Source organism: Tasmannia lanceolata, unplaced genomic scaffold, assembly GCF_043159265.1.
Source record: "Tasmannia lanceolata isolate RefF3 unplaced genomic scaffold, GAP_Taslan_0.1 ptg000016l, whole genome shotgun sequence".
Classification (NCBI taxonomy): Eukaryota; Viridiplantae; Streptophyta; class Magnoliopsida; order Canellales; family Winteraceae; genus Tasmannia; species Tasmannia lanceolata.
The window spans coordinates 4404945-4419648 of NW_027518693.1; the positions used below are offsets into that span (position 1 = coordinate 4404945).

Genomic DNA, 14704 nt, shown 5'->3' on the forward strand with positions numbered 1-14704 from the left:
CTGATGCATGGGAAAGCAGCCACCTCAGATGAATAAATGAATAAGACAAAGTCTGTTGAGAAGTTGGCCTATGTGGCTGCTCTCTCATGCAACAGCCGGTTCTCAAAATGCCTTCTGCGATAGTCCCTAGCAAATCCCATAAAACTAAATAAAAAAGGTTTAAAATAAAGTGTAGTGTCATTATCAAAATGCTCTAGTGCGGATATCAGTCCCCTTCCCATGTATTCATTTTTCCAGAAACTTCCACAGGCCTATTTCTAAAACCCTACTACAACCCTAGCTTGCTCCTCACTCCAAAACGCTACCCATCCCATTTTATCACTCTCCAGAAGCGTCCACAATCCAAGCTTCTAAAACCCTACCAAAACCCTAACCCTAGCCCCTCAATCCAAATATGCACAGGCTCTCGAGCCGTTCCGTCTCTGCTATCCTGCGCACCGGTGGCGTTCGTTACCGGAACTTAGCTCCTTCAATTTCCACTTCCCATGACTCGGTAAACCTCCCAAAACCCTAAAAAAATTATCTTTTTCTTATCATTTCTTCTAAAATTTTGCTAAAATTTTGGCACGTTCAATAGATTAGTGTGTAAATTTTGTGCATTTCATTTTCTAATGTTATGGAACTTTCTTCTATAGTTTTATTTAGTTTCTACTGATTTCAGATTGGAAATTTCATTTTCACTTGTGGTTTAATTTCTCCCCTTCCATTTTTTCGATATCTGAAAGAAATGGCTGTTTGTTTGCTGTCTCATGTCGTTTTTATTTTGCACCGTTTTTTCGCAGTCTGACCGAAATTCTACTTTTTTCGGTCAATGTGGGGATGGTTTATGCGCTGAGTTTTGATGTATGGTTTACATTGAGGATTAAAATTCCGATTTTTCCATAGTGTAGCATCTAGCTTATGGATCTTTCATCAGTTTTATTTAGTTTCTACTTTGGTTGCCGGAATTTTTTTGGTTCTTGGGACTTTTGTGGAATTCCTGCAGGAAACCTACGTTTGGTTGCTGGGCCCAAAATAATCACAGGAACCAAAATAACCCCGCACGAAACCCTACCCTTGTAAAAAAATAAATACTCATACTCCCAGGAACCAAAAATAAGCTTGCAGAAGATTTTTTTTCTTCCCAAAAATAATCCCACCATAGTCCAGTCCATGGTTTTAAATTTCGGATTTCAGTGGAGACCGACACTGAAATCAATAAAATCCGAAACGGTATTTTATTTTGGCCGAAATTTCGGAATTTGGTCAAAATTTCTGTTTTTTCCAAAATTTGACCCAAAAAATCTGTTTTTTTTTTCTTAAATTAATTAATATCTCACCGACCAAAATTTCGGCTGAAATTTAATATTGAATAAAATATTGGTTTCAATTTTTGTACCAGATTTCGACCGAAATTTCGGTCGAAATTTCAGGGTCCCAAACCGGTACCGAAACCGAAATTTTAAACCTTGGTCCGGTCAACCAAACATGGGAATTTTATTTTACCGGGAGTTTTTTGTTCCACAGAAATCCCAAGAACCAAAAAAATCCCGGCAACCAAACGGAGCGGGTTTTCTCTCTCTTGTTTCCCGCCTTATTGGCTGTTTTTTTTTTTGCCGCATTATGTCATTTTTAAATTTTCACTATTTCTTGTTATCTGATTGAAATTCCACTTTCTTCGATCGACGTGAGGATGGTTTATGCACTGAGTTTTGATGTGTGGTTTACAGTGTGGTTTAAAATTCTGAGTTTTCCACAGCATAGCTTCTAGCTTCAAAGAAAAGATATGTATCATCCAATATGAACTTGGTGGTACTAAGTGAGATATGTTTTCTTCTTCTTCTTTTTGACTGGTAAAAAGAATTTTATTAAAAATACTGAAAGAAGACAAGGAACCAAGACCGAGATGGTCGGCAAACTGAATGCGATATGGGTATCGGATGATTCACTCACGGGTTTGTGTATCGTCCATCCAAAAAACTATTTATATTGGTGTGATGCATTTTGGATCATATGAAAACTAAAACCACATTTCATATACAGATTTCCTCCTCTTTTTAATTTGTTGTATACTTATTTTTTGCTCTGTTCAATGCCATTTACTTCATTTATATTCATATGGGCGCGCACATGTGTGAGAAGGAACTTATATGGTGTTCGCACATTGCTGCACGTAATGGGGGTACTACATAGGTGCTACCCTTGTTATTTGATCCAACTACTGTCTCTGAAAAATTAGGCTGTCGTTGGATCAAATATCAAGGGTGCCACCCTGATTATATGCAGAAATGTGCAAACTCTCTCTCTCTCTCTCTCTCTCTCTCTCTCTCTCTCTCTCACACACACACACACACACACACATATATATATATATATATATATATATATATATATATATATATATATAGAGAGAGAGAGAGAGAGAGAGAGAGAGATGCTAAACTAAAGGGTGCCCTTGCCAAAACCTAGCCGCAAGGGCACCCCATTAGATCCACGTCACCTGACTTCATTTAAAAAGGTGGAGAACAATGCACAGTTAAATGAGTCATAGTGACATTGGGTGATGTGGATCCAATGTGGGTGCCCTTGAGGCCTGGTTTTTGCAAGAGAGCCCTTCAGTTTATGATTCCTATATATATATATATATATATATATATATATATATATATATATTTATTTATTTATTTATTTATTTATTTATTAATGGTGGATGGAATTGTAGATATATGTAAGGGAAACCACGGCGGGTGTATTTCCTCCTACACCCATAGAGATAAATAAACCTAAAGTTCGGTTCGATTCTTCCTCGATCGGGTGGTCTTACTGAGCCTACCCATTATTTACAATCATTTTACTATAACATGTATCCTAGTGTTAAGTATTTTTCACATGGGCTGTTGCATTGTTTATTTATTTATTTTCTGAAATAGCTTGGCATATCCGACCGTTCAAAAGGACGATCTCTTGGGCAAACATGAATTCAAAAAGACCTTGGCGTATCTGACCATTCATTATGGAGATCAAGGACCTTGACCATTTGATCAATCCCACGATCGAGCACATGAGAAGATCAACAAATGAAATGGCAGACCAATTAGCTAAAGGCGGGGTTTTACTGGACCTCTGATGATTTTATTGCCCCCGATAGGGTGGACATTGGGAATGTAATAGATTAGATCATGTACGTTGGGGATATCTTGTCCCCAAGCTGGTTTTTTGGATATTATTAAAGTCATCTTTCAAAAAAAATAATATTCTGAAATAGCTATCCACGCTTAACATGTGTCTTCCATTGCTTCTCTATTTTTTGAGGTACCGTTGGTTTTCCTTCTTGAAGTGTACAATTTTTCTTGAGCCCATGACGATTCTTGTGTATATTTTAATTGTCTTCGACTTTCTTTCTACTGAATTACCCTTGATACCCAGCTGCTATTTTTTTGCATTTGATACTATCTTGGAGAATATTTGCTATGTTATTTGCCTCCATGGGAAAAATTTGGCCATTTGGGTGTTGATTTTTTCTACTTAATTACAAATTGTTCTCTATTGCATCATATTGTATGGTCACACTCGTCTTTTTTGTGTGATTTGGACATTCTAGCGGTTAGAGAGATGATATATATTGACCAATGTGTAAAAGCTATATGAACGGTTGTGCCACTCTTTTTTGTGTGATTTGGATATTCTGTTGCTTTTATTACTTAGTGTTCAAAGAGACGATGCATATTGACCAATGTTTAAAAGCTTCCCATTTCATTCACTGAATCTCCCAAGTCGACCCAGATTTGTCCTTAACTGGTCAATCAAAACCTTTTTAACTTGCCTGGAGCAATAAAAAAGTCAGTCTCAATCAGTTTGTTGACCAAGTCAATTTTTTTGGTAGGTTAGTTGACCAAGTCCATTTAACTCTACCTTGGTGGCTTCTGGTCTAAGTAGACATTCCTAAGTACTATTGACCATTTGCTCGTGCGGAAATAATTGTAATGACAGAAGTTACTTGTTCTTTTATGTTTTTTCTGATTTTTAAGTACCCACTAATTTATAGTGATTATGTAAGAGTTAATGGGTTTATCCTTCTGTCACAGTCTGACCGGTTGAATAGCTCTAAACATGAAACAAGTTTAGCCTACACTTCTATGACTAATTTCACAGAATTTTCTAATTTATGCCGATGGACTCAGATCTTGGCAGAACCAACTTTGTTGGGCCATAATCTATGTAAAGAGTCCAAAGCATAGATTTTAAAAGTTTGCATGATTTATTGTCTCCCCAACTTGAACTTGGTAACTGAAAGTTGGTATCTTGATTTTCAGAGTTTCTGAACGTCTTTTTTGCATGGGTTTGTGTGGTGCTTCTAATTTTTGTTGTACCTGTCATGCTTGCATTTTACAGGCCGTGGAGGACGATTTCACCCTTCCCCAGTTCCAAAGTAGATGGTATTCGGCACTCACTGCAGCAAAACGGAATGCCTCTGGCTCTACACCACACTTGAATATCAGATGTGGCCTTCTTTTTGGAAACCGTTATGAGTCAACTGCAGTGGCCTCTGATTCGTCAGATCCGCCTGCTGAGAAATATGAATACCAAGCTGAGGTAATATAAATGGAAACATTTGTGTCACTTTTTTTTTGAATGCCTGTGCACACTTTAGTTTTGCATATAACTCCTTTCAACTTCCATCCTTGCATGTATTTAGTGGGTTGGAGAGTTTATGTAAAAGAGTTCTTAGACATGTTTAGGATGCATCTATATCCCCACAGATACTAATGACTCCACTTGGTTTTGTTACACTAGTTGGAGAATTGGAGAATGGAAGAATGACTTAAAGTGTTTTTTTAATTGAAACCCTCCAACATACACGAAATGATAAGAGACCAAGAATGGTAATGTTAATAGATTAATATTGTTTACAAGAAGATCAAGCCAAATTAAAGGTTGTCAAATCACATCAAACGCAATTGTAACACATTGAGAAGGCCAAAAAAGGACAAAAAATTAAATAGAACCATATGTGAGATCACTGTTTCAATAGTCCTTGCGTCAATCATCTTCTCCCCGAGTCTACTCCATTTTACCTTGGTCAAGTTGTTTTTTCAAGTCCACATTCTACCTTACCAATTAAAACAAAACTTCTTGACTCTTGAGTTATTACCATGTCAATTGAGTAACTGGTTACGCCATGTCAATTCGACTTGGATTTGTTTTGGATGTGTTTTAGTTTGCATTTGGTTTTGAAACATTGTAAGGTGTTATTTTACAGCCTCCGGTGCTACTTCTTACGAGCCGCTAAAGGAAAATACATCTATAGGAGCTTTAATCAACATCATACATTTTGGTATAAGAAGTGATGATGGCATTTGTTTACATGCTGAGGATGTCATCATAATTGATGAAGGAGAAGGAACTCAAGGGAGACGATATCCTCTATTATGCATAGGGGTGCAACTCGGGTTGATTTTTGGGAATTTTGCTTGAGCTTTTACCATAAAATCGGATCGGGTTCAGGTTGGTTCCAATTCATTTTTCAGCAAAAGCTCAAACCAATCCGAACCAAGTTGCACCCCTAATTATGCAACACACCACAGTTGCCCTCCATAATTTTTTTTTTAAATTGTGTAATTTATTCAAAAAACAAAAAACAAGGCACTGTCTGGTCAAGGACAATAAACAAATAAAGAAGGAAATACAAGGTCTTGTTAATGGGGTAGATAGTCAAGCACCACAAATACAACCCTCCCAACCTTGTTACGGGCTAGACCATCCACCTCACTATTGACGGTTGTGCTTAGCTGTTTCTGTATTCAAACGCCTCAGTCATTGGGATTCATTATTCTCATTATTAAAATTTCGCCATTAAAACAAAGGAGGTTGTGGGACCCTTGATCATGACCAGGATCTCCTCGATCTCATTAACGATGCATCTAAAAGCTAATTTCTAACCATCTTTACACCATCTTCATTTGTGTGCGCTCGTTCCTCGTGCCTTCTGAAGATGCACAAGCTTTTGTGCCTGCTCCAATGAAGTACTTTGAAGAGTTGGAGGAGTTTGATGTAAGGAAGTTGGTGGTGGTGGGACTTATAGAGTAATAGAAAGCGATTCCCGTCTCTGTGGGGTCGTGCTCCCTAGAAGCTCCTTCCTAAGGAGCGCCGAATCGAGGTTCCGACGTGGGAGCGGCACCCCGAGAGAAGGTTCCAGCTTCTAAGGGTATGTAGTTTATTTTTGCATTAGCTTCTACTGCCAAAGAGACAAAAAGCAAATAAAAAAAAATGTCCGAATTATTTAATGACTGAGCAATCATTAAAAAAAAAAGGTCGAGCACAAAACTGTATTGGACCAGGACCATAAAACCCTTATTTTCTCCCCACACCAAGTAAAATTATCTATTTTCGTCTTTATTCGTTATTGTTGCACTTCGGTGTTCTGCTAGAACTTAAGTGAAAGATTCTTTTAGGAACCTAGAAAATAAATTTTTAAATCTCATGACAAACATAAGTAACCTCTTCATCACGAATCAAAATAAAAAACGAGATTTGCTTGTTTAGTGCTTGAACATGTTGAAAGCAGTTAAAGCTTAAAACAAAATCTAGGCTTTGAGTTATCTTCCTATGGGAGGCAAAGGGCACAACGATCTCCTTGAGTAGAAACTATCCTGCCTTAATATTCTCGCATGACGGTGTTCCTTCATCTTCCCCTTATCTTGTATTTTTTTTTCTCATTTTGCTTAATATGTTCTTTCTTGCATGTGGAAGCTCTCATTTTGCTTAATATGTTCTTTCTTGCATGTGTAAGTTTCTGGGTCGGTCTTGAGAAATTTAGGCATTTTTAGATGTAAAAGGTAGTAGGTACGTATGGAACACCAAAAACAACCACAAATGAGATCCTTCTAGAAGCATGCCTCTATCTTTTGTAATCGATATTAATAAGTTGACAATGTTCGTCTGAAATACATTATCTGGTTGTGTTTGGTTTGGCAGGTTAGTCGCCTCATGGACCTCATAGTTCATAGCTTGTATAGCAACAAAGAAGTGTTCCTTCGGGAACTGGTTAGGTAAATTTTCACTCACAGCTCATTTGCCTTGACCATTTGTTTTGCATTTCAACTATGTAAATGGTATCACTTAAGGATATTTGTCAAAAGTTTACCTTTTTCTATGAGGGCTTGAGCTTCGCAGCAATGGCTTACTAATCTTATGAAACTACACTGTTAATCTTTGACCATGCCCACTGGCCTTGAATGCAAACTTGGGGGTGCATTTATGAGGTCATAAAATGCAGCACTTTTGTGGTTGACACGGGCACATGCCCTCTTGCATCCTACTTCTATCACTGTGAGCTGTAAAGAAGTGTGCATATAATGTGTCTCATGCCGCATGAATGATCTTTCACAACAAGGAGATACACCTCAAAAACCTTTATTGTCTGTCACTATGCTATAGGAGGCTACTTTGATATGTCGTACTTTGTGGATGCCACTCAGCATCCCAACTTAGACATGGCATATTAAAAAATCGATATTTCTAGCTACACAATTTTTAAAAAGAGCAAATGTTACTATTTGTGATGGAACATTGCGTTCCAATAACCATGGAATGGAAAAATGTAATCCTTTTGAACCCAGATGTGAATTGCAGTCATGATTTAAGGAGTATCCGGTGTTCTACTGTAAATTCCTTAGCAATCAGGAATCCCAAATTACCGTGTCTGAGACTGAGCTTTAATGCAGTATGGGATCCTTTTTGCTTTTAAAAATAATAATAACATGGATCATGGGTAGGATTATATTGCAAAACTTGATCCTCCTGCTATTAGTAATGGCAATGCCATAGTAGGATTGTCAGTTCTATTCAGAGTGGAACTCTGGTGTTGGGGACCTTAAAGAACTATTAAAAAAAATTTATTGATAGAATTGTTTTTCTGCAGCAATGCTAGTGATGCTTTGGATAAGCTGAGGTTTCTGAGTGTTACGGACCCTGAACTTATGAAGGAAGCTTGTGACCTTGATATTCGCATCCAGACAGACAAAGACAATGGAGTCATCACTATTACGTAAGCTTCATGAATCACACCATCTATCGAAGTTCAGTTTTCCCTTCCAAGATTTGTGAAAGCCATATATAATGAATTATTTTTTGTTCCATGCGCAGTGATTCAGGCATTGGTATGACCAGACAAGAACTTGTTGAATGTCTTGGAACTATTGCACAAAGTGGAACGGCAAAGTTCTTGAAGGCATTGAAAGTATGTTGCGCATCCAATGACAGGCTTTCAGTTTTTACTCTTTTTTTTTCTGTGATTGATGCTTTATGTACTTCCATGTGTACTTCAATAACCTAATCTTCATCTACAGGATAGCAAGGATTCTGGTTCTGACAACAATTTAATTGGTCAATTTGGTGTTGGTTTTTATTCATCATTCCTCGTTTCTGACAGGGTATCTCACGAACCCAAATTAAACTATACAGCTCTCTAGCATATTCTATATTCTTATTTATGTGTTGATATTAAGTCCCCACAGAATCAAAGGGGAGGTCTTTTCATGCTCATAACTCAAACTTATCTTTGCTTCTTTGATCTATATTCTATTATCATAGCCTTTTATTGATCTTGTCGGGCTCATCAACGGCTGTCTTTGTTTCTTTGATGTAGATGCTATTATCATAGCCGCTTACTTATATGAGATTCTTGTTATTGGCAGGTTGTTGTTTCGACCAAGAGCCCAAAATCTGATAAGCAGTATGTATGGGAAGGAGAGGCAAATGCTAGCTCCTATACAATTCGAGAGGAGACGGACCCAGAAAAACTAATTCCAAGAGGAACTCGCCTTACACTATATCTTAAGGTTTGTTACTGATCTTCTTGCCTTCATATTGACTGATGACATCTTCCTAAACTTCTATGCTGACAGTAACATCTGTGGTTTTCTTTTCTGTGAACTCAGCGTGATGACAAGGGTTTTGCACATCCGGAGAGGATTCAGAATCTTGTGAAAAATTACTCTCAGTTTGTGTCTTTCCCGATATACACCTGGCAAGAAAAGGGATTTACTAAGGAGGTAAGATCTACTTGTAAATTGGTACCTTTACACCCACCATTGCAAATCTGTACTTGAGATGATTTGGCAACTTGTGCTACTGCTAATTTTTGGGAATGATATCAATCAGGTTGAGGTTGATGAGGATCCATCTGAAGCCAAAAAAGATGGGGAGGACGATACCAAAACTGAGGTAACTTGCTAGGAATTCTTCATATGTTTGGTGTGTGTACAAGTCATATAGTGAGGATTTTTAGTAATATGTGCTAATGTGAGGATAATTTTTCTTATGTTGGATATTTGTTCGGTCTTATTACAGAAGAAGAAGAAAACTAAGACTGTGGTCGAGAGGTATTGGGACTGGGAGCTTTCTAATGAAACCAAACCTATATGGGTGAGCCTTGGAATTTTGTTTCATTAAATTACTCGAACCATTATACTTAAAAATTTAAATTTCAGTTCTTCATGAACAAATAGTAGTTTCTGCATCAATGTGCATTATGTGCAGCTTCGCAACCCTAAAGAAGTCACTACTGAGGAGTACAATGAATTCTACAAGAAGACTTTCAATGAGTATTTGGATCCTTTGGCATCTTCGCACTTCACTACGGAGGTAAGTTATACTTGATTATATAGTTTGATATGTAGGCATGTTTAGTTATCTGTCATTTGATTCTCATTCCGAGCTTATTGAGGTTTGTCTGCTTCAGGGTGAGGTAGAATTCAGGTCCATACTTTTTGTGCCGGCCACAGCTCCCACGGGAAGAGAAGATGTAATTAATCCAAAGACGAAGAACATAAGACTTTATGTTAAACGCGTCTTCATTTCAGATGATTTTGATGGAGAGCTGGTGAGTAAGAACTCGTGTTTTTATGATTTTGAATCTAATAACTTCAATGCATTTTGCGAAGGCACATAGACTACATCTGAATGCAAGTTCAATGAATTTTATGTGCTTGGTTGATTAGTTCCCACGGTACCTGAGTTTTGTGAAAGGTGTAGTAGATTCAAACGACCTTCCACTCAATGTCTCACGTGAGATTCTTCAAGAAAGTCGCATCGTAAGTGAACCTCCTGTTGACCTTAAAAGATTTCATTTTCTACATTTAATTTTTATGCCACCGTTTTGAACAATCTCATAGGTCCGACTGCACTTATTTGTTGCTTGTTCAGGTACGAATCATGAGAAAGAGACTGGTCCGCAAGGCATTCGATATGATCTTGGGCATATCTATGAGTGAGAATAGAGATGTAAGTTTCTGCTCTTATTTTTATGGATTACTGTTTGGAACAGAACCAGCAGGCACCTAAATCTGTTAGAAATGTGCAGCTCACAATTTCTGTATATTTTACTTTTGTTTTGATCTGTTTCCTTTTTCTTTTTCTTCTTTTTTTCCACTGCAGGACTATGAGAAATTCTATGAAAATTTTGGGAAAAACTTGAAATTGGGCTGCATTGAAGATCACCAAAACCACAAGCGGATTGCCCCATTACTTCGGTTCTTCTCTTCCCATAGTGAGGAGGAGCTCATTAGCTTAGATGAGTATGTTGAGAGCATGAAGCCTGAGCAGAAAGATATCTACTACATTGCATCCGACAACTTGAAAAGTGCAAAGAACACTCCTTTCTTGGAGAGGCTTCTCGAGAAGGACTTTGAAGTATGCTTATCTTTACCTAGAGTGTGCTTTTTGTTTTTTGTCAATTTTTATTTTATTTCACTTTACTGAAAATGGCTATCATCCAATTTAAGTGTAGAGCTGGACAAACTGGTCTCTCTGAAAGCTGTTGGACCTAAGAAAGTAGGAACTTGAGGTGGAAAAAAGGGAGCTGGTATTCACTCCCTAGTTTGATATTTGTGGCGTAGATTTTATCATGTTGGCTGTTAAATTACCCAGCAAGCTATCAACTTGCTATCAACAGCCTGTCAGAGAAGTTTTAAAAAAGAAGAGGATTGCCAATATTGAAACGAGGGACTACGAATATCATCTCTCTTATTTAATTTTTAAGAAACGGGGTGCCAGAGTGTAAATCTATACTTATCTGATTTTGTTTGGAATGCTTAATTTATGAAAAAAAAACATATGTAGGCTTTTCATGGTAATTCTGATATTTAATCAAATTAATCTGCTTTAGCAATCATCTTGTACAGTTAATTTGCTTCGTTGTAATAGACCTTGCCTGGACGCTGGTGTGTAGGTGCTTTTCTTAGTTGATCCAATAGATGAGGTTGCCATTCAAAACCTCAAGACCTACAAGGAGAAGAACTTCGTCGATATCAGCAAGGAAGACTTGGACTTGGGTTGGTTTTGTCTTTTGGTCTTCCCTTTTTGGTTTAAATTTTAGTAGGGTCTGGTCTTTACTCGAAATATTTTGGCAGGTGATAAAAATGAGGAGAAGGAGAAGGAATTGAAGCAGGAATTTGGCCAAACTTGTGATTGGATCAAGAAACGGTTGGGTGAAAAGGTTGCAAGTGTACAAATCTCTAACCGTCTGAGCACCTCACCTTGTGTTCTTGTCTCTGGGAGATTTGGCTGGTCTGCCAACATGGAGAGGTAAAACCCAGCTAGCGCCAATTTACCATTTGAATGGTGTGGAGATTTATCATGTTTGCTTATGCATATTTGGAACTTTCTTGTAGGTTGATGAAGGCACAGACACTTGGAGACACTTCTAGCTTGGAGTTCATGCGTGGGAGGAGAGTTTTTGAGATCAATCCAGAGCATCCAATCATTAAGGACTTGAATGTAAGAAAGAATCTCACTCCCCATTAATTTTTCATGCAAATTGATTTCTCTTCTCTTAACTGATGCCTTTTCTTTGATTGCCCTTCGTGCTGTAGGTTGCAAGCAAGGTATGCCCCGATAATCCTGATGCACAGAAGGCTATTGATCTCTTGTATGACACAGCACTCGTCTCTAGTGGATTCACTGTGAGTATTCTCCATCTTCACTGATTTTGGTTCTTTGGTTTGTTAGTAAACTTCTTTTTTTTTTTGGTTTGTTTTTTTTTTTTGAAATGTCCTCCCTTTTGTTAGTGAACTTGTTAGGGTTTAATTTCTCTTTGATTGCACGCCTCAATTTTATTCAGTCGCAGAGTCCCCCTTGTCTTTGTAAATCAACAATGTCCCCATTGATTTTGTAGATTGGGAGAGTATGAAAGTGGAGTCATTCTATGTCCTCTTGCTGCACATGTCCATGAATCTAGATCATCTAATTGATAGGCAGTATCTTGGATGGGCCCTAGCCTAAAAAATTGTAGTCATATTTTCCTAAATGTCTGATTAGTAGTCTGCCATTGGATGATTAGCAAAACTTTGATTAGACTGCTGCTATCTGGACCAATGAGATATTTGGCCTATGTGTTGATCCAGGATGTCCATTCAATTGTACCCTCTTCATTGAGGGCATATGCCTTGATTGGATGACTGAGATGGATTTATACACTAAATTTTGACATACAGTTTGTATACATGATTTTACCAAATGCTTGTGTTGAGATTATAAAGTATATAATCTATTCCTTATTACAAACTTTAAAAGCATGATTTCTTTTATTAAATCGTCAAAGCGGGTGGAACAGAATCAATGAAGCTACTCCGCAGCGCTCTAATTCCACATCTTTTGCTAACATGATCATGCGACTTGTGATTGCCATATGTAATTCCCCCGCTTCTACTACCCGTTGGAGAGGTAAAACAGGAAAAGTATATAAAGCACTTCTTTTTTTGGCATTGCAAAACACAGCCTAATAAGGCGAAGACTGACCTCTCTATTTTCATCTAAGAAAATATCTCGAATCTTGACCAATTTGCTCAGCAAAATGATAAAAAAAAAATACATTGTACTGAATTTTGATCAAAACACCCCTTATTGTCCTTCCCCAACTTGCTCTTTTGGTTTAATCTAACCATTTGTTATGTTAAAGTTTAAAAGATTAAATAACGCCATCTCCAACAGCTTAAGCTTTTGGAGTAAATGGTTGTTTCACATGATATCAGAGCAAAAGGTCCTGAGTTCAAACCTCCTTGATAGTAAAAATCCACATGCAATGGCCAAACCCCAAAAGAGGGGCCACATGTGCCACATGTAGGCCAACCCCAAAAGTGGGGCCACGCGTGAGGGGGAGTGTTAAAGTATAAAAGATAAATAACGCCATCTACAACAGCTTAAGCTTTTGGAGTAACTGGTTGTTTCACATTGGCTAGTTCTTGCCTTGTTTTGTATCAACAGGGAGGTTTTATTCTTCTCAACTACACTTCTGATATACTGTAATTTCTTTGCCCATCACTGAGATACTGAAATACCAATGATAGAACGTAGAAATTGTACTGATAACTGTAGCCTTTTTCATTTTACTGCCCTGACTTATTGTTTGATTACATGTGTGGTTGCAGCCTGAGAATCCCTCTGAACTTGGTGGGAAGATATATGAGATGATGGGCATTGCTCTTGTCGGAAAATGGACAGCCACCCCTGTAAACCAGCCGGGAAGAATCCGAAGCCCAGAAACAATGGAAGCAGAGGTGGTGGAACCAGCTGAAGCTGGAGGTCAGAAATGAGAAGTGGAACTGAGGGATGTTGCTTCTGTATCTCCCTCTCATATTCTTTGTTTACTCGAAAGTAGTTATTATGTGAGCTTTTCTGGAGGAAACGTTTGAAGTTATCTCTAGACCTGCGGTGAGACTTTAGTAGTTTATATAATTCAATTATTTTAATATATGCTATGAGCATCTTCATTTAAGCAACATTTGAGTTTTGTTTGATTTCTATCATGTCACTTTAAGGCCCTGTTTGGATTGCAAGAAAAAACAAAATTCTGATGGAAAGTTTTTCAAATGTTTTTTTTTCTTTTTGCAATTTAGAGGGAAATGACCTGATTATGGTTAAAGCAAAGGGATATTATCATAAATTGAATGTCCCTCTTAAGTAAAAATTGAATGGGGTTGGTCTCTCTCTCTCTCTCTCTCTCTCTCTCTCTCTCTATTTTTATTTATTTTTTGGTTATAAAAATGAGATTTTAGATATGTATTGGGAAGTGATAAATTCACCCCCTTTTAATCTTCTATTACAATATTCACCCCCTATTTTTCAAAATGGACTGTACAGCCCACACCATAGGATGATCCAAACCGTCCATTTGATGGGCCACAATGTAAATAAGTTGTGTCCCAAAAATCATTTTCATAGGATGATACTAGCTGTCCGATCTATAAAGGTTTGATTATATGGAGTTTCTCTATGGATCGGAGGCTAGGATCATCCTATGGAAATGATTTTTGGGGCACAACCTATTTACATTGTGGCCCATCAAATGGACGGTTTGGATCATCGTACAGTCCATTTTGAAAAAAAAATAGGGGGGTGAATATTGTGATAGAAGGGGGTGAATTTATCACTGCCCTGTGTTTTTCTTCTAATTTAATTCTTGTCCTGGCAGTCTCCCCAGATGCTAAAAATCTAAAGTTTTCAAGGATCGTTTGAAGAAAAAATTACGAAAATAATAAGAAATGGTAATCGCAATCTTTCAGTTCAATTTTTCTAGGTAGTTGTTAAAAAGGCTGTTACAACAGCTATTTTTGTTAGATTGAATAGCATTTAACAACAATAAGGAGTGCCGTTATCAAAACAAAGGAATGCAGATATCATTTACTTTGTGGTTTTCTTCTTTCCTCTCATCATAGGAGTTCTATTT

At 37.5% G+C, this 14704-nt stretch overlaps 1 protein-coding gene across 1 annotated transcript; it reads left to right on the forward strand.

Moving 5' to 3' along the window:
• The first annotated feature begins 242 nt into the window (after positions 1 to 242).
• LOC143848207 (heat shock protein 90-6, mitochondrial-like) lies at positions 243 to 13757 on the forward strand. Its single transcript, XM_077357093.1, has 20 exons — positions 243 to 493; positions 4372 to 4572; positions 6955 to 7028; positions 7901 to 8026; positions 8125 to 8218; positions 8328 to 8411; positions 8676 to 8819; positions 8919 to 9032; positions 9142 to 9204; positions 9331 to 9405; positions 9520 to 9624; positions 9722 to 9862; positions 9981 to 10073; positions 10186 to 10263; positions 10417 to 10671; positions 11210 to 11312; positions 11391 to 11565; positions 11652 to 11757; positions 11853 to 11942; positions 13407 to 13757. The coding sequence occupies exons 1-20, from the start codon at positions 395 to 397 to the stop codon at positions 13569 to 13571; spliced, it is 2385 nt and encodes a 794-aa protein (XP_077213208.1). The 5' UTR covers positions 243 to 394; the 3' UTR covers positions 13572 to 13757.
• Positions 13758 to 14704: the final 947 nt, after the last annotated feature.

What these genes read in the sequence shown, in the direction of transcription:
- LOC143848207 (XM_077357093.1), top strand. Translation starts at nt 395, where the DNA reads ATGCACAGGCTCTCGAGCCGTTCCGTCTCTGCTATCCTGCGCACCGGT. An exon ending in AATGGAGTCATCACTATTAC is followed by an intron (nt 8,027 to 8,124) that starts GTAAGCTTCATG and finishes TTCCATGCGCAG; the next exon opens with TGATTCAGGCATTGGTATGA. An exon ending in TGGTCTGCCAACATGGAGAG is followed by an intron (nt 11,566 to 11,651) that starts GTAAAACCCAGC and finishes ACTTTCTTGTAG; the next exon opens with GTTGATGAAGGCACAGACAC.